This window comes from Oncorhynchus gorbuscha, unplaced genomic scaffold (assembly GCF_021184085.1).
Source record: "Oncorhynchus gorbuscha isolate QuinsamMale2020 ecotype Even-year unplaced genomic scaffold, OgorEven_v1.0 Un_scaffold_203:::fragment_2:::debris, whole genome shotgun sequence".
NCBI classification, from domain to species: Eukaryota; Metazoa; Chordata; class Actinopteri; order Salmoniformes; family Salmonidae; genus Oncorhynchus; species Oncorhynchus gorbuscha.
This window is the reverse complement of record NW_025745025.1, coordinates 185,770-213,453: the sequence shown is the minus strand read 5'-3', so window position 1 is coordinate 213,453 and position 27,684 is coordinate 185,770. Positions and strand designations below refer to the sequence as shown.

General features: G+C 44.6%; 1 protein-coding gene across 1 annotated transcript; it reads left to right on the top strand.

Annotated features, from left to right (window-relative positions):
• LOC124017369 (MORC family CW-type zinc finger protein 3-like) lies at positions 1-27,620 on the top strand. Its single transcript, XM_046332631.1, has 19 exons — positions 1-65; positions 1,281-1,353; positions 9,081-9,213; positions 9,595-9,827; positions 10,017-10,173; positions 10,500-10,641; positions 11,179-11,307; positions 11,675-11,794; positions 11,922-12,019; positions 12,231-12,338; positions 12,432-12,560; positions 12,774-12,848; positions 22,678-22,720; positions 22,956-23,069; positions 23,191-23,347; positions 23,437-23,521; positions 23,694-24,825; positions 25,075-25,298; positions 26,825-27,620. The coding sequence occupies exons 1-19, from the start codon at positions 27-29 to the stop codon at positions 26,970-26,972; spliced, it is 3,339 nt and encodes a 1,112-aa protein (XP_046188587.1). The 5' UTR covers positions 1-26; the 3' UTR covers positions 26,973-27,620.
• The last annotated feature ends 64 nt before the right edge of the window (positions 27,621-27,684 follow it).

Genomic DNA, 27,684 nt, shown 5'->3' with positions numbered 1-27,684 from the left:
CACGCCCCTTCTGCATTTCGGAGAAGATGGCGTCGCAAGTACAGAGAGGAGTGCCTCTAAGTGCGGTAAGCATATTATGATATTTTACAGTATCTGTAATCTGTTGGAATTTGTATCTAGACGGGAATTGCTGTGCAGTAAACTTAGAAGTATGGTGATAGTCTTGTTGGTTTGATCGCATAATGTAATGTGTGTTTTGGAGCAAGCTAACGTTAGCTAGCTAGCCAACATCCTTTGGGAATGTTGATTGCCGTTAGCGCGTGCGATATTGATAACCCCCAGTCCCCGTGCAAAATGGAACATCTTTTGACCAGCGGAGCTGGAGATTTCTGTCTTGTCGTTTGCTAGATAAATACAGAAGTATTTCTGAACTTGGGGAAAATAGATACTTTGTAGAGGCGTTTCTCCTCATCTAATGTCATGCGGTGTTGTTGTGGTGACGTGCAATATTTTTCAGTGTCACACACGGAGTAGCCCAATGGCGCTCATCCACTATTGTCAAAAACGAGTTGCGTCGAGAGATTCGGAAATCCGGGAGATTGAATTGTGTTCAAATCAAAGCGCCAGATTGCCTAACGGGCGTGTTTTCACGGCGTTGTAAAGCAGATGGCAACCACCACGAAACAGCGTATGCGAACGTGAGTAGATTACGTTGAAAACAACTGTCGGCCATCTTGGACGCTGTCTCCAGTTCATAGCTATAATATATACCCCAGTGATTCCACTCCTCGGTCACAGTATGGTTGCTGTTGATGCATCCAATTATCCTATGCCATTCAAATGGGGAAATTGTGTCTATTTTCATCCTTGCACAGGTCAGAAGTGCGAGATGTATAGCTTAACTTCACCACCATATAGCCAAGAATGACCATATTGACCTGGACATGCATCTTCTCTAATTTAAGACGATCCTTTATGACTATCCTCTCCATGTCCCCTGGGCTGTGCTTGGGGAAGCTTCTGAATCTACAGGCGTGTGTGTTTGACAGGAGGAGGGGGGGGGTGTATTAAGATGGAGAGAGGTTTGTGTGTGAAGAAGATGGAGAGAGGTTTGTGTGAGATGAGTAAAGGCAGTGAGTATTGGGTGTGCTTTTCACACTTTAAACTCACATGATGTGGGGATTGACACATGTAGGTTAGTCAGTCAGGACATCAATGGTTGTTAGTAATTTGAGAATGGAGTAGCCCTAACATAATGCTTCCTGAAGTAGGTGGTAGTATACAACATTTTATCAATTTAATGTCATCAACATAGGCTAACTCTACTCCTCCCTTAACAGCTCTGTCCCAAGTTCCTCCACACAAACTCCACCAGCCACACCTGGCCCTTCAGCGCGATCGCTGAATTAATAGGTGAGTCATCATCAGTCCTACTGTCCAGTCGCCAAGTTACCTGTGTCACCTGTCATATTTGTCCAATCGTTGTGTCCAACTGTGAGTCATTAAATCATTACTATCCAATCACTGATCATCATGGTGTTAAAATGGCTACTCTGTGGCAATGTTCTGCGCTCATTTTGTGACCTATTTTATCCTGCTGAGTGTCTCATTTTTGGATGGGATTCTTTTCCCATAACCACAGTGTTAATGGATGAGTCTTCTTTTTCCACTTGGGGTAGACCTATAAATCAAATTGTATTGGTCACATACACATTTAGCAGATGTTATTGCGGGTGTAGCGAATTGCTTGTGTTTCTAGCTCCAAAAGTTCAGTAACTAACAAGTCATATCTAACAATTTCACAACAATATACACAAATCTAAAATAAAGGAATGAAGAAAATATACAAATATTTGGACGAGCATTGTCGGAGCAGCATAGTAGACAGTAGAATAGAATTCAATAGAATACAGTATATACATATGAGATGAGTAATGCAAAATATGTAAACATTATTAAAGTGGCCAGTGAATCCAAGTCTACGTATATAGGGCAGCAGCCTCTAAGATGCTTGTGGTGGCTATTTAACAGTCCGATGGCCTTGAGGTAGAAGCTGTTTTTCAGTCTCTTTCCCAGCTTTGATGTACCTGTACTGACCTCTCCTTCTGGATAATAGTGGGGTGAACAGGCAGTGGCTCGGGTGGTTGTTGTCCTTGATTATCTTTTTGGCCTTCCTGTGACATCGGGTGCTGTAGGTGCCCTGGAGGGCAGGTTCACCACCCTCTGGAGAGCCCTGCGGTTGTGCGCGGTGCAGTTGCTGTACCAGGCGGTGATACAGCTCGATAGGATGCTCTCAATTGTGCATCTGTCGAAGTTGGTGCTAAGCCACATTTCTTCAGCATCCTGAGCTTGAAGAGGCGCTGTTGCACCTTTTATTACCACACTGTCTGTGTGGGTGGATCATTTCAGTTTGTCTGTGATGTGTACACCGAAGAACTTGAAGCTTTCCACCTTCTCCATTGCGGTCCTGTTGATGTGGATAGGGTGGTGCTCCCTCCTGCTGTTTCCTGAAGTCCACGATCAGCTTCTTTTGTTGACGTTGAGTGAGAGAGTATTTTGATGGCACCACACTCCCAGGGCCCTCACCCTTCTCCGCGTAGGCTGTCTCATCATTGTTGGTAATTAAGGCCTACTACTGTTGTCAACTGTCAACTGTGTTTGTTTTGTAATAATAACAATTACAACAAAACTGAATGAACACTTATTTTAACTTAATATAATACATCAATAAAAATACATTTAGCCTTAAATAAATAATGAAACATGTTCAATTTGGTTTAAATAATGCAAAAACAAAGTGTTGGAGAAGAAAGTAAAAGTGCAATATGTGCCATGTAAGAAAGCTAATGTTTAAGTTCCTTGCTCAGAACATGAGAACATATGAAAGCTGGTGGTTCCTTTAACCATGTCTTCAATATTCCCAGGTAAGAAGTTTTAGGTTGTAAGTTATTATAGGACTATTTCCCTCTATACCGTTTGTAATTCATTAACCTTCGACTATTGGATGTTCTTATAGGCACTTTAGTATTGCCAGTGTAATAGTATAGCTTCCATCCCTCTCTTCGCTCCTCCCTGGGCTCGAACCAGGAACACAACGACAACAGCCACCCTTAAAGCAGTGTTACCCATGCAGAGCAAGGGGAACAACCACTCCAAGTCTCAGAGCGAGTGACGTTTGAAACACTATTAGGGTGCACCCCGCTAGCCATTTCTCTTTGGTTACACCAGCCTCATCTCGGGAGTTGATAGGCTTGAAGTCATAAACAGCACAATGCTTGACGCACAACGAAGAGCTGCTGGCAAAACGCACAAAAGTGCTGTTTGAATGAATGCTTATGAGTCTGCTGCTGCCTACCACCGCTCAATCAGATGCTTGTATGTTCAGTCAGATTATATGCAATGCAGGACATGCTAGATAAACTAGTAATATCATCAACCATGTGTAGTTAACTAGTGTTTATGATTGATTGTTTTTTACACTATAAGTTTAATGCTAGCTAGCAAGTTACCCTGACTTACTGCATTTGCATAACAGGCAGTCTCCTTGTGGAGTGCAACAAGAGGCAGGTGGTTATAGCGTTGGACTAGTTAACTGGAAGGTTGCAAGATTGGATCCCCCGAGCTGACATGGTGAAAATCTGTCGTTCTGCACCTGAACGAGGCAGTTAACTCACCGTTCCTAGGCTGTCATTGAAAATAAGAATGTGTTCTTAACTGACTTGCCTAGTTAAATATACAAATTTCCGATTGTTATGAAAACTTGAAATCTCCCCTAATTAATCTGTCATTCCAATTAATCGTTCGACCTCTAGTCTAGGTTATAAGGTTAACGTGTCATGTTCAGTTACCACATTGTTCCTGTACCCAAAAAAGCAATGGTGGATATCTTAAAGCAAGTGGGGACAGCCGATTGGGATAGGGAGAGATTGAATATGTCTGATAACACTCTGGCCAGCTTGTCTGCGCATGCTCTGAGGACGCGGCTAGAGATGCTGTCTGGTACCGGCTGGGTGCAAGATGTCGGTATCCACGACATGGCTAGTTTTCCCTTTGTAGTCCGATGATTGTCTGTAGACCCTGCTACATACGTCTTGTGTCTGAGCCGTTGAATTGCGACTCCACTTTGTCTCTGTACTGACATTTGACATGTTTGTTTGCATTACAGAGGGAATAACTACACTGTTTGTATTCGGCCATATTCCCAGTCGCCTTGCCATTTTTAAATGCGGTGGTTTGCTCTTTCATTTTTGCGCAAATGCTGCCATCTATCCACAGTTTTGGGTTTGGGTAGGTTTTAATAGTTACTGTGGGCACAACATTTCCTATTCATTTCCTGTTAAACTCAGTCACCGTATCCATGTATTCGTCAATATTATTCTCCCAGGTTACCCAGAAACAGATTTAAAGTGATAGTCCTATAGACGGACCCACAGCAGTCCTGTCCTGTCCCTGGGGATGTCTGTTTTCCAGAGTAGGGTTGCAATGGGAGGGAATATTCTCAGTAACTTTTAAAATGTACCAGTAATTACCTGTGACTTTGGAAACAACACATTTTCATAACATGGAATGTATCTTTTTGATGTATGCTACATGAAACCTATGCTGTATGACTACACACTGAAGAGATCTCTGAACCGACAGTGAGTGGGAATATAACATAATTGATGTTCAGTGAGTATCACTCTCAATTCAAATCACACTACGGAATATGCCGTTTTCTTTCCCCTGCCTTGTCCTCCCCTCCTATACTCACTCTGCCTCTACCTTTCTACTACCGTTCTCCAGACTACTATAAAAAGTTATTGCTCTTGGCTGCTAAGGCACAAAAACTACTCAAGATGGACAGAGAATGCTAAAGCTCTCTGAACCCTACAATGAGTGGGAATATAACCTAATGGAAGCTCAGACTATCATTCTAAATCCGTGTAATCCCCTGTCTTGCCCCTTTCTACCTTTCTCCCTTCTCTACTCTTCAAGTTGGCAGCCATAGATGTTGCATATAAGAGCATTTTAGCCAATCTGAGAAATAATCCCTCTGCTAGGCTGCTCTGTCAGACAAACTACCCGAGAGCGTCAGACAGAGGGAATACCAACACTCCTTAATCCCTCTGCTAGGCTTCTCTGTCACACAAACTACCTGAGAGCGTCAGACAGAGGGAATACCAACACTCCTTAATCCCTCTGCTAGGCTTCTCTGTCACACAAACTACCTGAGAGCGTCAGACAGAGGGAATACCAACACTCCTTAATCCCTCTGCTAGGCTGCTCTGTCAGACAAACTACCCGAGAGCGTCAGACAGAGGGAATACCAACACTCCTTAATCCCTCTGCTAGGCTTCTCTGTCACACAAACTACCCGAGAGCGTCAGACAAAGAGGGAATGCCAACACTCCTTAATCCCTCTGATAGGCTGCTCTGTCAGACAAACTACCTGAGAGCGTCAGACAAAGAGGGAATGCCAACACTCCTTAATCCCTCTGCTAGGCTTCTCTGTCACACAAACTACCTGAGAGCGTCAGACAGAGGGAATACCAACACTCCTTAATCCCTCTGCTAGGCTTCTCTGTCACACAAACTACCTGAGAGCGTCAGACAGAGGGAATACCAACACTCCTTAATCCCTCTGCTAGGCTTCTCTGTCACACAAACTACCTGAGAGCGTCAGACAGAGGGAATACCAACACTCCTTAATCCCTCTGCTAGGCTGCTCTGTCAGACAAACTACCCGAGAGCGTCAGACAGAGGGAATACCAACACTCCTTAATCCCTCTGCTAGGCTTCTCTGTCACACAAACTACCCGAGAGCGTCAGACAAAGAGGGAATGCCAACACTCCTTAATCCCTCTGCTAGGCTTCTCTGTCACACAAACTACCTGAGAGCGTCAGACAAAGAGGGAATACCAACACTCCGTAATCCCTCTGCTAGGCTTCTCTGTCACACAAACTACCTGAGAGCGTCAGACAAAGAGGGAATACCAACACTCCTTAATCCCTCTGATAGGCTGCTCTGTCAGACAAACTACCTGAGAGCCTCAGACAAAGAGGGAATACCAACACTCCTTAATCCCTCTGCTAGGCTGCTCTGTCAGACAAACTACCTGAGAGCGTCAGACAGAGGGAATACCAACACTCCTTAATCCCTCTGCTAGGCTTCTCTGTCACACAAACTACCCGAGAGCGTCAGACAGAGGGAATACCAACACTCCGTAATCCCTCTGCTAGGCTTCTCTGTCACACAAACTACCCGAGAGCGTCAGACAAAGAGGGAATGCCAAACTCCTTAATCCCTCTGCTAGGCTTCTCTGTCACACAAACTACCTGAGAGCGTCAGACAAAGAGGGAATACCAACACTCCGTAATCCCTCTGATAGGCTGCTCTGTCACACAAACTACCTGAGAGCGTCAGACAGAGGGAATACCAACACTCCTTAATCCCTCTGCTAGGCTGCTCTGTCACACAAACTACCTGAGAGCGTCAGACAGAGGGAATACCAACACTCCTTAATCCCTCTGCTAGGCTTCTCTGTCACACAAACTACCCGAGAGCGTCAGACAAAGAGGGAATGCCAACACTCCTTAATCCCTCTGCTAGGCTTCTCTGTCACACAAACTACCTGAGAGCGTCAGACAAAGAGGGAATACCAACACTCCGTAATCCCTCTGATAGGCTTCTCTGTCACACAAACTACCCGAGAGCGTCAGACAAAGAGGGAATGCCAACACTCCGTAATGCCTCTGATACCCTAGACTGTTTGGGAATATAACTTAATGGGTGTTCAAGGTCCCCTTCCCTCCTCGGCTCGCCTTCCTCACTTCTCTTTGCATCTCATTGATTTGCTTTCGAATGACGTCATTGTGATTAGACCTTTTATATTTTCTGAACCATATTACCATAGTTTCTGACAATTAGCCAACAGTAGAGTCTCTGCTGGATAAGGCTCTTTATCCTTCGGGTTAGGCCTGTAGCCTATCCCACAGCAGGCCTGTCCCTGGGGTGGTCTTTTTCCACACGCACTTTCAGCCTCCATGATGATTCATCCCTTTGCCTTATCACTGGGCTCCAGGGTAATGTTTTAACCTGGTGGTACTGGTGCCACAAACTTTTACAGTTGATAGTACCAGCCCATGATTTGGTCGCAGCATCCAAAGAAATTCATCACACAATATAAATAATAGGAGTGATCATCTTGTGAAGGGATTGTAAGGTCAATCACATTGCTTTATTTAGAAGTGTGTAGTAGACTACTGGGATCGTTTTCAATAAACACCGTTACATCTAACATGTTTAAGCAGGAATGCATGATACAAGATATTTTGACATGCAATCTAATCCAGTGATTATCATGCATTTTTTTTACTGTCAAAATGGGGCTACAGAATTTTCCGTTTTTTGGGTTCAATGGAGATGATTTTTCCGTTATCCTTATGCACTAATATTACATATAGATATGGGCGTAATTCAATTGGTGCTCATTCACCACCTTAGGAAGTGGAAACTGTAAACACATTAGCTAGATTGCTAACTCTAAATGTAACACCTACTGCTAGTAGCCATGTTAATCAAACAGTACATTTTAATGTGCTAAAACCACTTTTATAATAGGTCTACTACCTACTCATGTCCAATGAGGCCTAGTGCCATGGCATATGCACATTTCACATGCTCCACATTCAGAATATCTTCATTGTATAACTGTGTGCTTTGAGCTCAACATTGAGAGTTGAGAAATAGAAATAATACCTACAGAAAGATGAGAAAACAAATTGTACCTATACCTGTGTCCATCTCTTTAACATGGACAACAGTAGTTGCTTCAAAGGTTGTTTTTTCTCTGCAGTTACATTTTGAAATGTTCTACAATCAGAATGCATTTCTCAGGGCACACGGGGCGAGGCTTGCTCATTACAGCAGGTGGCCCCAGCGAAACAGGCACAGCAGGAGGGCAGACCATTTCGTTAATGGAGTCATGAGTATAATGCAGTTTACTGTTTAACCAAGTCAATGTTTTATCTGGCCCAAAAATAGGACATGTTGATTGAGGTGACCAGGTAGAATGTGTAACCAATTAAAAATGTAACTCGCACAGATAGTTATAGGGTCAACTAAATGGTTGCCTTCTGGAGCCCTGCTTATCAGGCAGTGAGCCGTTTCTCAGGCAGGTCTCTGTTGCTGCAGTGCAGTCTGCCAGCCTGCAGTTTGTCTGCCAACCCAGTTTAGTATTCAGCCTGTCACCAGATACCGTCTCAGATGTCCATCACAGTTCTGTGCATGTCTCTGATACAGTTTCCTCCTATCACCATCAATCTCTCCATCTTTCTCTGTTGCAGTATCTCACATTCTTGATTTCCTTCAATACCCCTCACTTTTGCTAACCAATCCCACTCTTTCTCTCTCTTTGTACCTGGAGCAACAAAGGCATAGGATATAGCAATGTCTTTCATCAGCCTAGTGTTTCCCATCTGCACACACTGCCAACCCAACCCCGCCAGTATGGCTTTGGAGAGGCCTTCGGATCCAAGCTTACTCCAGACAATAATGGAGAGCGGAGGAGCTAGACAATAGAAGATAGTAGTACAAAGATGGCAGTAGGGATGAACATTTTGAAAAGGAGATGGATGGAGGGAGGGAGTGATTTTGAAGGTAGTTGATGGGAGAGGGAGACCAGACCACATGTTTGTGTTAGTCTAATGTTCCAGTAGTGTTTTGAGGATGTTGCAGCTACAGCAGAGGCTGGGGTTGCATCCTCTGTGACAGCTGTCAAAGCCAGCCTGTTCTAATGGTCCGCGTTGCACAAGCAACAAAGGAGGACATATTATATCTATCACACTTTACATTGCACAGCTTTAATGTTATATTGGGTGTCTAAAACCCTGATGATGTGTGGTAGTTTTCCACAGCATTAGCAACACAGATGGCAATGTGATTTGGCTTGTACTCCTATGCTGGTTTGGCGTGGATGTGTTGGCATTGGGCAAATGGCTTGGGTGGTCTACTATAGTGGCAAACACTATGCAAGAGATTCGTTATTTGTAAAGTAACAGTGGAAAAATCTATATTTGTGGAAAAATGTAATTTCTGATTTATTCTGTTCATATTCCTCTTTGCTTACAAATCCTTTATTTCCATGTCTTTTCTCCAGATAATGCCTATGATCCAGATGTCAATGCCAAGCAGTTCTGGATTGATAAGACCCAGTTCAAAGGCCAAGACTGCCTCATCTTCATGGACAATGGAAATGGGCTGGACTATGAAAAGATGCACAAGATGCTCAGGTATGGACAGTTCTCTGAACCATTACCACTACTTTGGCAGGGTGAATCAGGTTAGATAAAAGTCCTGCAGAGAACACCCCCTTCGGGACCATCACGTGACATCCTGATGACACTGGTGAATGTCCTGAAAACGTCCTGACTCGGTCCTCCGTGACGCCCAGGGAATTTACAGAAGTCCTCCCAGAGAACATTCCCATGGGACCATCATGTAATGTCTTGACAACTGGAAAAACAAATGTTCAGAAAACGTCCTAAGGGACGTCCCCGGAACAAAACAGGGACAAGTAAAAAACAAATGAATGTCTGCTGTGCTATAAGAATGCACGTATCTGATTGATGTACATAGAAAACCACCATGTTTCTCTCTTTCTCCCTCCTCAGCTTCGGTTACAGTGACAAGACAGTCATAAACGGCCAGCACCCGATTGGTCTCTACGGTAACGGTTTCAAGTCGGGGTCCATGCGTCTGGGACGAGACGCCATCGTGTTCTCCAAGTCTCTAGATGGAGACACCATGCATGTAGGCATGCTCTCACAGAGCTACCTGGCACAGATTAAAGCAGAGCAGATCATCGTACCCATTGTCTCCTTCCAACGCGTTGCACACAACCAGTATATCCTTCTATAGAGAGACTATACATACGCACTGCACACACACACACACGTCATAGTGCTTAAACTGTCATCACCTTCAAACAGTTTGGACAGGTGGGACGGTGATCTATAGATGTACTTGTACACGGGGGCATTTTATAGTCTGTCGGTTGTATTGTCCCTGTGTGTGTTGTCCTTGACTTCTGCACTCCGTGTGAATGAGAAGCACAAGGCCAGTCTGCAGGACATCCTGTATTACTCTCTCTTTAAGACTGAGAACGAGCTGCTCACAGAGCTCAAAGCCATCAACTCCACCTGCTCCATGGGCTCTTCAGGAACACGCATCATCATCTGGAGCCTGCGCAGGTCAGACACACACACACACCTGGGTATTCCTCTCTTACACAGTCCGTATAAGGACATTTTCCCCTCCTTCTTTCTCCCTCAACTATTGAGTTTCACTACGTGGAATTTACTTTCAAATGTTACTTCTCCTTTGGAATTGCCACTCTCTCGGCCATCAGATTTCTCCCTTGGTGGAATTGTAGGTTTCACTTTAGTTTTCTCCTTGAACATAATCAAAACCTAAAATTCCACCATTAGAGGTCGGCACAGAGGCCCTTTTTGAAGTATGGAGCATGTAAAACGGTTGAGTAGGAGTCTATACAGTAAGTGTTTATTTTTGTCCACAGGACATTAACAGGACAGACAGAATTTGATTTCACAACATCCAGTTACGACATCAGAATCCCGTTGGATGTGTTGGAGAGCACCAGTGAGCAATACAGGCGGTCGGAGCTGCTCACAAAACCAGAGAGTTACTACTCGCTACGTGTGAGTATTAGTATATTGACATTCCATACAGCATTTCTCACGACAGAGAGTAGCTTTAGCTAGATTCAAATACTTTATCCTTTGACTAGTGCAGTGTTTTCCAAACTCGGTTTTGCCTAGCACTACACAGCTGATTTTAAAATAATCGAAGCTTGATGATCATTTGATTATTTGAATCAGCTGTGTAAAGCTTGGGCAAATACCAACATTTGCAACCCTTGGGGTCCCCAGGACAGAGTTTGCAACCCTTGGGGTCCCCAGGACAGAGTTTGCAACCCTTGGGGTCCCCAGGACAGAGTTTGCAACCCTTGGGGTCCCCAGGACAGAGTTTGCAACCCTTGGGGTCCCCAGGACAGAGTTTGCAACCCTTGGGGTCCCCAGGACAGAGTTTGCAACCCTTGGGGTCCCCAGGACAGAGTTTGTAAACACTGGACATGTGCATTATCATTTGTATGTGTGAAATGTTATTTCCCATTTTTCTAGTGTTGTATTTTGACTGTTTATTGTATTCTCTCAATGTGCTGTTTGTGTGCTCAGGCATACTGCAGTATTCTGTACCTGAAGCCGCGTATGCAGATCGTCATTCGAGGGCAGAAAGTGAAGACTGAGCTCATCTCCAAGAGCCTGGCATACATCGCTAAGGACTATTACAAGCCCAACTTTGTGGTATCCTACCCCACACAGGAGCCTCTGTGGATGGCTTTCCTGTGTGTGTCTGTGTTTGTGTTTTCCTGTGCGTTCGTGTTGTCACATCCTCCAGACACTCATTTTGTTTTCTTTTGGAGGCAAAATAGAAATAGGAAAATATGGGTACTCTACATACAAGAAATACCATCAGCCACTGCCATAGACACAATACTTTTATAAGCTTGCGATAATAATCACTTACCTATGTTTAACTAATATTAGTTCAATACATTCCATAGCTAGATTTTCATGTTCAACACAGTGATACAATATGGTCTTTTTCACAAAGGGAAGAGGATATGTCATCTTCTCTCCTTCCTGTTTGAGACCTTAAGTCCTGTACCAGAACAGACGTATTCCCATCACGTTTGGGTACAACACCAAGAGCAAAGACCAATACGGCATCATGATGTACCACAAGAACCGCCTTATAAAACCTTATGAGCGAGTGGGCGTTCAACTCAAGGTAAAATAGTGTTTTTGTATGTTTGGGCGTGTGGATTGTGCATAAGAAAAATTATTGCCATCCATTGTGGTAATTGTATGCCTCATGTCCTCCATCACTGACTCATAACCACCTCTACCCCCTTCAGGCCAACATCCAAGGTCTCGGGGTCATTGGGGTTATCGAGTGTAACTTTCTGGAGCCCACCCACAACAAGCAAGATTTTGACAATACCGACAAATACAGGTAAGGACTCTTACCGCATAGAGGTGAAGAAGAGAGTGCTCCCTTCAAGAACACTTCCTGAAGAACCCTTTTCCATTTAATGAAACAAAACAAACGGACTGTTTTGCGGCCATCTGCCCACATACTTTAGATGGTGTACTTTTAATGATTTAGCTGGATAAAGTGGCACTACTTGAACTGTCATAGTTTATTTCTTATTTTCTTTGTGCAGGAAAACCATCAACAACTTAGGGGTTAAGCTGGAGGACTACTGGAAAGAGATCCGCTTTAAAAGAGACAAAGAAGATCCTAACAGCACCGTACCAGTGGAAGACACCATGTAAGTAAAACACTCCTCCATCTTCCTTTCTCCTTTCCTCTGTGTCTCCATCCCTCCTCTAACTTGTTCCTCTGCGTACCTCTACCCCCATAGGAAGCGCCCGGACCAGAACTGGGTGCAATGTGACACCTGCCTGCGCTGGAGGAAGCTGCCAGATGGGATTGATTGCAGACTGCTCCCAGAGAAGTGGTTCTGCCACATGAATCCCGACCCCCAATTCAGGTGTGTCCCGAACCCACCTAGATTAAATGAACATGTTTATAAAGTGTTGTAACATGTTGTGTGACCCCAACTCCCCCTGCCTTTGGGCCCCCTCGGTCTTTGTTTGTGAGCATGTCTACTTGCTGACCGGAGTTTATGTATTTGTGTGTGTACCTGTGTGTGTTGACGTTGCCGCGGCAGTATATAGGCATTCATTATCGCCTGCCTTTCCAGGAGCTGCATGGTAGAGGAAGAGCCTGAAGACTCCGATGATGACCAACCTTCATACCAGAAAACCTACAAGCAACAGTGAGAACCCAACCATATACTTAAGCAATAAGGCACGAGGGGGGGGTGGTATATGGCCAATATACCACGACTAAGGCCTGTTCTTATGTATGATGCAATGCGGCGTGCTTGAATGCAGCCCTTAGCTGCTAAGGGTGCCTTGTGCTATTATAAACTGGTTACCATGGTAATTAGAGCAGTTTAAAAATAAATCAAATGTTTTGTCTTACCCGTGGTATACGTTCTGATATACCACGGCTGTCAGCCAATCAGCATTCAGGGCTCGAACCAACCAGTTTATAATAAACAATTAATAATGCATCTAAATATATTTTCAATGCATAACTGTATATCTAGGCTATTTGCAGATAATTGACCTTAAGGCTGAAACATGCATCATTATTTTGTCTATGCATGGAGTGAAAAACCAACATTAGGCCTTCTGCAAAATGCGGTTAGCTTGACAACAGTGCTTTGTGTGAGTTGTTGATGGAAGCAAAATAATGGCACCATATTTCCCATGCTGGTTCGTGGCACAAGTTGCTTGTGTTTTCATTATGCTGCGAGTTTTCCCACCACAGTAATATTTGGTAGTTGCCAGGCCATTTATTCTAGTTCAAAACATTTTAATTCTACCAAATTTTTGCTGGACGCAGGTAATAACAAGTCTAGGTAGGCAGCCGCCTCTCTGTGATAGTGGTGGCTGTTTAACAATCTGATGGCCTTGAGATAGAAGCTGTTTTTCAGTCTCTGTCCCAGCTTTGATGCACCTGTACTGACCTCACCTTCAGGATGGTAGTGGGGTGAACAGGCAGTGGCTCAGGTGGTTATTGTTCTCGATGATCTTTTTGGCCTTTCTGTTACATCGGGTGTTGTAGGTGTCTTGGAGGGCAGATAGTTTGCCCCTGGTTATGCGTTGTGCAGACTGCACCACCCCCTGGAGAGCCCTGCGGTTGTGGACGGTGCAGTTGCTGTTGCTGTACCAGGCGGTGATACAGCCCGACAGGATGCTCTCAATTGTGCACCTGTAAAAGTTAGTGTGTTTTTTTTTTTTTTTTTTGGTGACAAGCCACATTTTTTCAGCCTCTTGAGGTTGAAGAGGAGCTGCTGCGCCTTCTTCACCACAATGTTTGTGTGGGTGGACCATTTCAGTTTGTCTGTGAAATGTACACAGAGGAACTTAAAACGTTCCACCTTCTCCACGATTGTACTGTCTGTGGATATGGGGGTGCTCCCTCTGCTGTTTACTGAAGTCCACGATAATCTTTTGTTTTGCTGACATTGAGTGACAAGTTATTTTCCTGGCACCACACTCCGACCGCCCTTACCTCAATGTAGGCTGTCTCGTCGTTATTGGTAATAAAGCCTACCATTGTAGTGTCTACAAACTTTATGATTGAGTTGGACCCGTGCCTGGCCACGCAGTCATGGGTGAACAGGGAGTATAGGTGGGAGCTGAGAACGCATCCTTGTGAGGCTCCAGTGTTGAGGATCAGCAGAGTGGAGTTGTTGTTTCTTACCTTCACCACCTGGGGACGGCCCGTCAGGAAGTCAAGGACCCAATTGAATAGGGTGGGGTACTATGGTGTTGGATGCTGAGCTAAAGTCTATGAACATAGGTATTCCTCTTGTCCGGATGGGATAGGGCAGTGTGATGGTGATTGCATCGTCTGTGGACCTATTGGGGCAGTAAGCAAATTGGAGTGGATCTCGGGTGACAGTTCGGGTGGAGGTGATATGATCCTTGACTAGTCTCTCAAAGTACTTCATGATGACAGAAGTGAGTGCTACAGGGTGATAGTCATTTAGTTCAGTTACATTAGCTTTCTTGGGAACAGGGATTGAATATGTCCATAAACACACCAGTCACCTGGTCTGCGCATGCTCTGAGGACGCGGCTACGGATGCCGTCTGGGCTGGCAGCCTGCGAGGGTTAACACTGTTAAATGTTTTACTCACGTTGGTCACTGGGAAGGAGAGCCCCCAGTCTTTGGTAGCGGGCTGCGTCGGTGGCACTGTGTTGTTCTCAAAGCGCACTAAATAAGTTGTTTAATTTGTCTGGAAGCGAGACGTCGATGTCCGGGACGGGGCTGGTTTTCTTTTGTAGTCCATGATTGTCTGTAGACCCTGCCACATACGGCTCGTGTTTGAGCCGTTGAATTGCGACTCCACTTTGTCTCTATACAGACGCTTTGCTTGTTTGATTGCCTTGCGGAGGGAATAACTACACTGTTTTTATTCGGCCGTGTTTCCAGTCGCCTTGCCATGATTAAATGCGGTGGTATGTGCTTTCAGTTTTGCGCGAATGCCGCCATCCATCCACGGTTTTAGGTTTCAATGGTCACAGTGGGTAGAACGTCTCCAATACACTTCCTTATAAACTCACTCACCGAGTCAGCGTATACATCAATGTTATTGTCTGAGGCTACCCGGAACATATCCCCGTCCACGACATCCAAGCATTCTTGAAGCGTGGAATCCGATTGGTCAGACCAGCGTTGGATAGACCTAAGCACGGGCGCTTCCTGTTTTAGTTTCTGTCTATAGGAGGGGAGCAACAAGATGGAGTCATGATCAGATTTGCCAAAAGGAGGGCGGGGGAGGGCCTTGTATGCATCGCGGAAGTTAGGGTAGCAATGGTCGAGCATGTTATTCACTCGTGTACTGCAATTGATATGTTGATTTGAATTTAGGTAGCCTTGTTCTCAAATTAGCTTTGTTAAAATCCCAGCTACAATAAATGCATCCTCAGGATATATGGGTTCCAATTTGCATAAAGTCCAGTGAAGTTCCTTGATGGTCGTCTTAGTATCCGCTTGAGGGGAGATATACACGGCTGTAACGATATCCTAGGAGAGTTCTCTTGGGAGATAATACGGTTGGCATTTGCTTGTGAGGATTTTTAGGTCCGGTGAACAAAAGGACTTTCCTGTGTGTTACAATTACACCATGAGACATTATTCATGAAACATACACCTCCGCCCTTCTTATCAGAGAGATGTTAATTCCTGTCGGTGTGATGCACTGAAAATCCCATTGGCTGTGCCGACTCCGACAGCATGTCCCCAGCTAGCCATGTCTCCGTGAAACAGAGTATGTTACAATCCCGGATATCTTTTTGGAAAGAAACTCTTGCCTTGATTTCGTCTACTAGGGACTGGACGTTAGCGAGTAATATACTCTGGGTGGTGTAGCCTCACTAGAAACCTGCTCTGGCACCCTCTCATCCAGCGGCGTTGTTTTGGGTCGGCCTCTGGAATCGGTTCAAATTCCGTGAGAAGTGCAGACAAAGGATCTGCGTATACCGGTGACATTATTTGATAACTGGTTCAATGCCGTTATGTATTTCAAAACTTAGCTGTAACTAGGGGTTGATAACAACTAGCTGACGCACACAGTGCTAATGTAACGTTAGCAGGCTGGTAGGCCTAACAACCATACAAGCTGATTTGTAACAAGAAATTACATTTAAATCAGTAGTCATGAGTTCAAACGATTTGTTTTAATTTCCGACATTAATTTCACATTCTAAGGAATTCTGATTTGGTTTTATGTAATACTTTCCATTTTTCAAGTTGAGGTAACTTTGCGTTGGGACTTGTGTATACTAATACAAATCCATATGTTACATGTAGTTATGTTTCTACGACCTACCCTTTAAACGGTGAATGAGCAGTGGCGAATTCAAATACTCCCATTCAAGCCTATGGAGCTTTTTTTATTAACAATTAAAATGCTTATAGTTCAAAAAGTATATATGGTATCGAAATTCTGAATGTTAGGTAATTCTGCACGTGTGAACATTGGTTTGGAGTTGATAGCTTAAACGGTCAAAGGAGATTTTTTTTTTTAGCATTCAAGCCTATGGGCCTTTTTGGCATTAAAAAGTATTGAGAGCTCATTTAAATGTTGTTGTAGTACAAAAAGTATAAATGCAATCAAAAAAAATTCTCAAGCAATATAAATTGGGGCAGCCTGTAGGTTTTAGAAGTTTGTTTCGTATTCATAACTTAAATCGCTTAAGCTCTAGAGTGGATGGAAGAAATATAATTATAACTAGATGGTAGCTTTACATGAAGTAAAGTTGTGGGGCTTGCCTTCTCTTTTAAAATTATTTTTGTGGTAGTGGAAGAAGTAAAAAAAACATTTATCTACTATTAGAAGCAACGCAGTTACATATAGTCAGTTACATTTAGTAATATAATTGGTCTGGTTACTATGATAGACTACTATATCAACCTGATTTTAATTATGATTGTGGGGCAGTTAGATCACAAAAATGTCTGTCTTGTAAAGAGTGTGCTGAGAGTCAAATCGAATTTATTTGTCACATACACATGTTTAGCAGATGTTAATGCGAGTGTAGCGAAATGCTTGTGCTTCTAGTTCTGACAATGCAGTAATAACCAACGAGTAATCTAGCTAACAATTCCAAAACTACTACCTTATACACACAAGTGTTTAGGGATAAAGAATATGTACATAAAGATATATGAATGAGTGATGGTACAGAACGGCATAGGCAAGATGCAGTAGATGGTATTGAGTACAGTACATACATATGAGATGAGTAATGTAGGGTATGTAAACAAAGTGGCTAGTGATACTTGTATTACATAAAGATAATATAGAGTACAGTATATACATATGAGATGAAAAATGTAGGGTACGTAAACATTATATTAAGTAGCATTGTTTAAAGTGGCTGGTGATATATTTTTCCATCAATTTCCACTATTAAAGTGGCTGGAGTTGAGTCAGTGTGTTGGCAGCAGCCACTCAATGTTAGTGGTGGCTGTTTAACAGTCTGATGGCCTTGAGATAGAAGCTGTTTTTCAGTCTCCCGGTCCCAGCTTTGATGCACCTGTACTGACCTCGCCTTCTGGATGATAGCGGGAAGCAAGTTCAGGGAGTGGGTGTTTAAATAAATGAAACAAACATGTAATTCTAACAACGCACCGACATGAAATCAAAGTCAATAACACCTGAGGAAAGAACCAAGGGGAGTGACAGATATAGGGAAGATAATCAAGGAGGTGAAGGAGTCCATCCAGGTGAGAGTCATGAGGCGCAGGAGCGCGAGACGATTGTGACAGGTGTGCGGGATAATCAGCAGCCTGATGACCTAGAGGCCAGAGAGGGAGTATACGTGACAGTACCCCCTCCGACACGTGGCTCCAGCTGCAGGACGCTGTCAAAGGGGACGAACCGGGGTTCACGAGCGGACCGGCACCCCTGCTGATGTGCAAGAACCTGTCACGCCAGCTGAGGCACGGGAACCTGTCGAGTCAGCTGGGGTGCGGGAACCTGACAGATCGTTTGAGGCAGGGGAGCCCGGCGATCCGCCTGGGGCAGGGGAGCCCGGCGATCCGCCTGGGGCAGGGGAGCCCGGCGATCCGCCTGGGGCAGGGGAGCCCGGCGATCCGCCTGGGGCAGGGGAGCCCGGCGATCCGCCTGGGGCAGGGGAGCCCGGCGATCCGCCTGGGGGCGGCGATCCGCCTGGGGAGGGGCCCGGCGATCCGCCTGGGGCAGGGGAGCCCGGCGATCCGCCTGGGGCAGGGGAGCCCGGCGATCCGCCTGGGGCAGGGGAGCCCGGCGATCCGCCTGGGGCAGGGGAGCCCGGCGATCCGCCTGGGGCAGGGGAGCCCGGCGATCCGCCTGGGGCAGGGGAGCCCGGCGATCCGCCTGGGGCAGGGGAGCCCGGCGATCCGCCTGGGGCAGGGGAGCCCGGGCCCAACGTCATTACTCTGTCCACATACTTTTGGTCATGTAGTGTGTCAACCTTAATACATTGGATTGTGGGGCAATCAGATCACACATTTTATCAGAAATAACTACACTCTCACTACTACACTTTTAGAATACCACAGTATATGGAAAATGTGATAATAGAGTATAGAAGACAAGGAGGGATTGCAGTTTTAAATAAAAATTTTATCACAACGGTTTGGACAACAGCAGGTTTTTCTTGAAGTTCTCTCTGGGCTGAATCGGGATCAGTGGGAAGAGGGACCCACTGACAGGATAAGGGCACCCATTCCCTCATAGCTCCTCTACCCCCAGGGGGATACACAAGTCGAGTCACTAGTTCAATTTCAATCTACTTTGAGTTATAAACAAAGCAAATTGATAGAATTTGCAGGAAATGTTCATGACATGATTTTGTCTGATTTACGTAATCGGACAGGGACACAGAAGATTGTGTGACTTCCTTCAGACCTGTTTGGAAAGAAAAGTCTGTCAAATACTGTATGTTCAAATACTGTACTTTCAGAGTTTTCTCTAGCCTGCCTGGAGTGTCAGATGGCCAGGGTTTGCAATTTTGGGACTATTCTATTGGTCCATTGAGCCAGGCAAGCTCAATCAAGCAAAAATAAAGTGTGTGTGTGGATACATGTAGTGATTCACACCTGTATCCCGAAGCCCTGGGCTAATGCAACCAGTGCTACTTTCTATCTAGAGCCCTGCATGGGCATGACTTTTTAGTGCAAGCCAGGCCTGATTGCCTAACCCGAAATTAGAAATACAGTAACTTCCTTCGTTAGTATCTATAGCTGATGGTCTGTCTGTCCCTAGCTCCCAGCGCTGCCCCATGCACTGTGAGTATCCGTAGTAACTGCCCCGTTTGGGCTGCTCAATGATGACACGAGAGAGCTGTAAGCTGACGTTAGCTAGCTACTTTTTGTCACTTTAAACAGCTGTAACTTTTAATTAAAATGTCAGTTTGTAAAAGTTCAGACAAAGTAGTTGTTGCTGTTACTTTTTGATTGGTAACAGATCAATCTGATCTGTAGACCAAGAAGTCATGCCCTCTAACTTGTTGGAAAAATGTTTAAAATGTCAGCTGTTTATATATCTTTGGCACGGTTAGTAAAACCACTATATTGATTGATCGGTAGAATATATTATTGTTCCGATTTCAGATTTGAAAAGCAGAGAAGTAGCTAATTTGTGGCAATTTGCTTTTTTGCATTTACAGTGAATGGAAGGTTAAGTGGTGTCACACTGGGACCTTTTAGAATGTTGAGGAAATCCCATGAAAATGGATGGAGTACAAAAATAAGGACAAAAATCTTCATTTAAAAAGTATAAAAGAGGATTAGCGTGCAAAATAACAAGTATGTCGAAGATTTAAAGTGGGGAAGAAATGTTTTGCAACTGCTTCAGCAATTACACCTGACTGTTGACTTGACAGATTAATGTGCAAGTTTTCACTTCATTTTGCAACACAGTAGGCAAGGAGTTGATGTTGTACAGTCAGGTCCATTATTGGCACCCTTGATAAAGATGAACAAACAATTATGTATACAATAATTAAAAATACTGTGCTATATTGTTTTATTATTTTATATACATTGCTTAGAGAAAGAGATTTTGTTTAACAAGTAATATTTTGTTCTAAAAAAGAATGTCAAAAGTACACTGCTCAGAAAAATAAAGGGAACACTAAAATAACACATCCTAGATCTGAATGAATGAAATATTCTTATTAAATACTTTTTTCTTTACATAGTTGAATGTGCTGACAAAATCACACAAAAATTAACAATGGAAATCAAATTTATCAACCCATGGAGGTCTGGATTTGGAGTCACACTCAAAATTAAAGTGGAAAACCACACTACAGGCTGATCCAACTTTGATGTAATGTCCTTAAAACAAGTCAAAATGAGGCTCAGTAGTGTGTGTGGCCTCCACCTGCCTGTATGACCTCCCTACAATGCCTGAGCATGCTCCTGATGAGGTGGCGGATGGTCTCCTGAGGGATCTCCTCCCAGAGGAGGAACCCAGGGCCAACCGCACCAGCATATGGTCTCACAAGGGGTCTGAGAATCTCATCTCGGTACCTAATGACAGTCAGGCTACCTCTGGCGAGCACATGGAGGCCCCCCAAATAAATGCCACCCCACACCATGACTGACCCACCGCCAAACCGGTCATGCTGGAGGATGTTGCAGGCAGCAGAACGTTCTCCACGGCGTCTCCAGACTCTGTCACGTCTGTCACATGTGCTCAGTGTGAACCTGCTTTCATCTGTGGTGAGCACAGGGCGCCAGTGGTGAATTTGCCAATCTTGGTGTTCTCTGGCAAATGCCAAACGTCCTGCACGGTGTTGGGCTGTAAGCACAACCCCCACCTGTGGACGTCGAGCCCTCATACCACCCTCATGGAGTCTTTTTCTGACTGTTTGAGCAGACACATGCACATTTGTGGCCTGCTGGAGGTCATTCTGCAGGGCTCTGGCAGTGCTCCTTAAAGGCGGAGGTAGCTGTCCTGCTGCTGGGTTGTTGCCCTCCTACGGCCTCCTCCACGTCTCCAGATGTACTGGCCTGTCTCCTGGTAGCGCCTCCATGCTCTAGACACTACGCTGACAGACACAGCAAACCTTCTTGCCACAGCTCGCATTGATGTTCCATCCTGGATGAGCTGCACTACCTGAGCCACTTGTGTGGGTTGTAGACTCCGTCCCATGCTACCACTAGAGTGAAAGCACCGCCAGCATTAAAAAATGACCAAAACATCAGCCAGGAAGCATAGGAACTGAGAAGTGGTCTGTGGTCCCACCTGCAGAACAACTCCTTTATTGGGGGTGTCTTGCTAATTGCCTATAATGTCCACCTGTTGTCTATTCCATTTGCACAACAGCATGTGAAATGTATTGTCAATCAGTGTTGCTTCCTAAGTGGACAGTTTGATTTCACAGAAGTGTGATTGACTTGGAGTTACATTGTGTTGTTTAAGTGTTCCCTTTATTTTTTTGAGCAGTGTATTTGTACTCATAAAAATTCTTAATTCAGTCTACTTTTGTAAATTCATCTCAGTTTAAGGAACTGTATTGTGGCCTTTCGTGGCTTCCTGTTTCACTGGGGTATAAACATTAGGTGACATGCATGTAAATTCCCTGTCATCCATCACAATGGGAAAAGTAAAAGAACTCACAAACGAAAAGAGACATGGTTGTTGGCCTTCATAAATCTGGCAATGGCAAAAAAATACATACTACCTATTAGGGCAACAATTTAGAAGTTTAAAACCGTTGGAAGAGTGGTAAATCTTGCCTAGTATTGGACGCATGTGTATCTTGTCCCCACGCACAGTGAGGAAGATGGTTCAGGAGGAAAAGAAAAGGGCCAAAGTAGGAGAGTTACAAAACTTTGTCACATTACCGGGTCACCACATCTCCAAATCTACAATTGGACGCCACCTCCATGCCAATGGGCTCTTTGAAATGGTTGCAAAAAAAAGCCTTTATTGAGAGCATCAAACAAATGTACATGCCTAGAGTTTGATAAACAGCATTGCCACTTGGATTGGAACCGGTGCTATGGTCAGATGAGAGCTCTTTGGGCATGCACACCAGTCAGTGGTGGGTTTGGCGACAAAATAAGGATGCATGTGCAGAAAATAACCTCATACATACTGTAAAATATGGTGGTGGATCTTGACTAAAATGTAAATGTTATGGTGCTATTTTGCTTCCACTGGTCCTGGGGCCCTTGTTAAGGTCAACAGCATCATTAACATCATTAACTTGACCAAATACCGGGACATTTTAGCCAAAAACCTGGTTGCCTCCCCTTGGAGGCTGAAACTTGGAGGTCGCAAGTGCAACTTCCAGCAAGACAATATCCCCAAGCACACATCAAAATCGAGAAATTGTTAATTGAAGACAAAATCAGTCTCCTGACTTGAACCCCCATTGAAAACCTTTTGCTCATCTTTATCAAGGGTGCCAATCATTTCGGACCTGATAGGCGATTCCATAGAATGTGTATGATGTCAGCAGGTGAGATTAATGCAATTATGGCTTTTCATTTTCAATCAAATTAAACTGTGCTCTATTTCACAGTGAAAGGAACACCAAAATGCAGCAGGAGTGGAAACGACAACAGGTTAGCTTTTTCTGTGTGTGTCTGTCTGCCTGTCTATGTATGTGTCACACCCTGGTTCATGCCTACACATGATTTGTTCTACCTTTATATTTTGTGTGCCCTGTTGTGTGTGTCCTAATGCCCGGCTCTGGTGTGTGTGTGTGTGTGTGTGTGTGTGTGTGTGTGTGTGTGTGTGTGTGTGTGTGTGTGTGTGTGTGTGTGTGTGTGTGTGTGTGTGTGTGTGTGTGTGTGTCAGTATGAAGATGAGCAGAAGAAGGCAGAGCGGATGCGGATTGCAGCGCTGGCTCGGCAGAACGAAGCTCTGAGGCGCCAACAGGAGGACCTGAAACTGCAGCTTATAAAGACATCGGTGGGTCTAGATATGTCATATAGCAGCACCTAGTACAGAGGCGAGGAGGACTAGCTAGTTGAATAAAAACAGCCAATACAGTCTTCCTACTCATGTCCTTCCTTTCCTCTGTCATTTGTAGAGCTTCAGGACAGCTGTACAGATGTCTCCAGCTTCTGCTCCCCCCACAGTCAGAGTTAATGTGAAGGCACCACTGAGCACTAGGGCTACCACAGCATCACCACTCAGTGCTAGGCCCAGATCATCTCCTCTCAGGATCTCTCCCCTCACTCAATCAGGTACGTCTACTGTGAACTGCGTATGTTATGTTGATGGGGATGTTTTTGATAATGTAGGTGTTGATATAAATGTATCTCTCACTTCATAGGGACCAGCCCTTCCTCCAACCACATGCCCATCATCTCTAGCGTGTGCTCTCTTTCAACCCCTCCAGCCCCTTCAACACCTTCAAGGTATGGCCACTGTCTGAGTGGTAGTCTCTCTTCTCTTGTATGCTCTCTCTCGTTCTGTCTCTCTCCCGTAGTGTTTGTACTACATATCCTTGCCACAAGGGAGAGATAAATCCTGTCAATAATCATTGTTATTTGTTTAATGGTGCATAATAAGCCCCCATATCCTCTGTAGAATGAAGAGAACATTGGCCATGACCTCTGAAAGGGACACCAAAAGACCCAGGGTGAACGGTTTCCACCAAAACACCTCTATGGGATCCACATCAACGGCAGCAGAGACGAATGTGTCATCCCCATCAGTCATCATCCCGATTGACGATGACGATGATGAGATCACGGATGACGATGACATTGTTATCTTGGAGACCAACAGCACCCCTATTCCAAAGAAGGCAACCTTTGACATGGCCAAGGTAAAGTCAGAGAGTAGGGCTGTGGAAACACCTTCTGGCACTGGCAACGTTAGGACCAATGGCATAGGAACAAGCTCCGTGGAGACGGGAACCGCAGCGACCAACCTCTCCCCTCTACCACCTTCCTCAGAGCAGATGAGCATAACCACCCAGACAGACATACGGGGTGAAGTGAAGGATGAAGAGGAGGAGGAGCGAAAGAAAAGGGAGGAAGTGGAAAAGGAGAAGGAGAGATTAGAGAACTGGACAAAAGTGAAGAACAAAGAAGAGGACAACAAGAAGAAGGAGGAAAGAGATAGGAAGAGAACAGAACCAGGCCCATCCTCTGCAGGCCCATCCTCTGCAGGCCCCTCTACACCAGGCCCCTCTACACCAGGCCCCGCTACACCAGGCCCCTCCACACCAGGCCCGTCCTCTGCAGGCCCGTCCTCTGCAGCCCCATCCACACCAGGCCCATCCACACCAGGCCCATCCACACCAGGCCCATCCTCTGCTGGCCCATCCTCTGCAGGCCCATTCTCTGCTGGCCCATCTGTCCCAGACCCATCAGACCTTCCCCGGATTGACTTCCGTAACCTGTCAGAAGCACAGGAGCAGCAAGATCAGCTGCTGGAGCTCATGCAGGCTGCAGCCCACGAGAGGGACCAGTTCAAGGAACAGGTCCACAAGCTGACCTGCCAGCTCCATGACCTGGAGGGCAGCATGCAGGAGCATTCCAGGGCCGCTGTGAAGAGAGAGCAATGCCACCTGGCCTGTCAGACTGGAGCAGGGGATGGAGAACGAGAGCAGGCAGAGGGGAGTAAGGTCAGTGACCAGGTGGCTGTACAGGTAGACACTCTGCTCCAGGACCTCAGCAATGCCAACTGTGAACGTGACATGCTACGCTCCCAGGTGAGTGGCCATTTTATCCCCCCTACCTTTATAAGAATGCTGTTGATATTTTACCATACCGTGAAAAAGGCTAGTTTGATGTAAACCTGATGTACCAGGTGTGTGGAGGATGAAGAGGTGGTGATGGGGCAATGCATCATACTGTGTGTAAGTGAACATGAATCTGTCATGTCTATCTGATGTGATTTCTTATCTTCCTCCGCATAATCATCTGCCCCTTTGTGTCCCTGTCTACTCTCCCACCCCCAGGTGGCGGCTATGAAAGAGGAGAAGGGCAACCTCTTGTCCCAGTGTGAGACGCTGCAGCTGGACGTGGTGGAGCTGAGGAGGGAGAAACAAGAGTGGGAGAGAGAGAAAGAGGAGAGAGAGAAACAGGAGAGAGAAGCAGCTCAGGCTGCAGCTGCCCAGACAGAGAGGGGAGACGTAGCGGCCACTAGTGCTGCTAATGGCTCCACCTCGGAGGCACCCCAGACGTGAGGATAAGATTTTCACTTCTGTTTCCTTCAGTATTCCTGTACGGTCATCAGATCACCAGTGCGTTTAGAAAGTATTCATACCCCTAGACTTATTCCATCATTTGTTGTGTTACAGCCTGAATTTAAAATGGATTTTTTTTTTCTCACCCACAGAATACACTATGACAGTGAAAACATGTTTTTAGACATTTTTTCACAATTATTATCTCCTGTAGTGTTTGTACTCCATATCCTTGCCACAAGGGAGAGAGAAATACAGAAATGTACATGTTATTCACACCCAAGTCAATACATATTAGAATCATCTTTGGCAGTGATTACAGTTGAGTCTTTCTGGGTAGGTTTCTAAGAGCTTTGCACACCTGGATTGTACAATATATGCAAATGATTGTTTTTAAAACATCTTCAAACTCTGTCAAGTTGGTTGCTGATCATTACTAGGACAGCCTTTGTAAGTCTTACCATATATTTTCAAGCCACTTTAAGTTTATTGTCCTGCTGAAAGGTTCATTTGTCTCCCATTGTCTGTTAGAATGCAGGCTGAACCAGATTTTTCTCTAGGATTTTGCCTGTGCTTAGCTCTATTCTATTTGATCCTAAAATACGAATTTAGTTCTTGCCAAGGACAAGCATACCCATAACATGATGCAGCCACCACCATGCCTGGAAATATGAAGTGTGGTACTCAGTGATGTTTGCGTTGGATATGCCCTAATCATAGCATTTTATTTTCAGGACAGAAATGGCCTTATTTGCGAACACGATTCATGTTTTGGAATATTTTTTGTTCTGTACAGGCTTTCATCTCTTCACTCTGTCATTTAGGTTAGTATTGTGGAGTAACAATGTTGTTGATCCATCCTCAATTTTCTCCTATCACAGCCATTAAACTCTGTTTTAATGTCACCATTGGCCTCATGGTGAAATCCCTGAGCATTTTCCTTCCTCTCTGGCAACTGAGTTAGGAAGGAATCCTGTATCTTTGTAGTGATTGTGTTTATTGATACACCATCCAAAGTGTAATAACTTCACCATGCTTAAAGGGATATTCAATGTCTGCTTTTTTTAAACTGTATTTATACCCATCTACCAATAGGTTCCCTTCTTTGCGAGGCATTGGAAAACCTGGTCTTTGTGGTTGAATCTGTGTTTGAAATTCACTGCTCAACTGAGGGATCTTACATATTATCTGTGGTGTACAGAGATAAGGTAGTCATTAAAAAAAATGATTACCTGACTTGTTAAGCACATTTTTACTCCAGAACGTATATAGGACTACCATAACAAAGGGGATTAATACTTATTGACTCAAGACATTTCAACTTTTCATTTTTTATTAATTTGTAAAAACATCATTCCACTTTGACATAATGGGGTATTGTGTTTAGGCCAGTGACAGTCTCAATTTAATCCATTTTAAATTCAGGCTGTAACACAACAAATTGTGGAAAAAGTTAAGGAGTGTGAATAGTTTCTGAAGGCACTGTACATGAACACCCTTTTTCTCTGTGTCTGTTTCTCAGGCTGAGGGAGCTTCGGAGGAGCATTGGTCGTCTCCTGGTCACATTTGTCCCAGCATTGGACCTTGAACAAGTCAACTACGACTGTCCAGTCATCGACGAGATCCTCCATCAGGTTCTTACTGATGTGGAGACGTTGGGGCCTGCGTAAGGGCCTGGGGCGGGATATGGATGGAGGGGTTGTCCTCCATCTAACTCTGTGAGGAGAGGCAGACCTGGAGATGGTCACAGAGACTTCCTGCCTCTCCTTTTACCTCGGCGTTTTTACACTTTTTAAATGTATTTTCTATGGATTTTTTACAAGTGAAAGAGGGAATGAACTGAAAAGTATTTATTTGTATTGCTGTACAAACACTTTTATATTGTTCCATGACCATGGTGGTACTTAATGATGCAACAAACAGTAAGCTATTTTGCACTGAAACTTTGGGGTTACTGAGTTCAACCTCTCCTTCTCACAAACACTTACTACTCCAATGTGGATGGAGGCTCTAGAATCATGTCAGTGTTCCGGGAAGATGTTTTTCTCTTCGATTACAGGTGACCACAGTGAACATTCCTGGAATGATGTCAGGAACAGAGGAGTTTTCACTTGATGAGTTAAGGGACATAGTCTCCACCATGATCTGCTCTGTGGCTTGGTAGAAGGACTCCCGTCTCTCCCAAAACAGACATAACCATCAGTTCTACATCGTTCCTAGATCAAGACAGATTAAGTTCAGTATTCAATGTTGCATTCACTCTTATGTGCTCATGTTCATTTATATGCTAAGAAATAATGAAGACTTTTTCACCCAAATCTTGAGTTAACATATATTTTTATTTTGTGTTGTATGTTTTATAACTAGGAGTACGATATCATA

Bases quoted from the DNA above. Each gene is read 5' to 3' on its own strand.
- LOC124017369 (XM_046332631.1), top strand. From the start codon at position 27: ATGGCGTCGCAAGTACAGAGAGGAGTGCCTCTAAGTGCG. The intron at 10,174-10,499 runs GTCAGACACACA...TTTTGTCCACAG, and splicing joins ATCATCTGGAGCCTGCGCAG to GACATTAACAGGACAGACAG. The intron at 11,795-11,921 runs GTAAAATAGTGT...TACCCCCTTCAG, and splicing joins GAGTGGGCGTTCAACTCAAG to GCCAACATCCAAGGTCTCGG.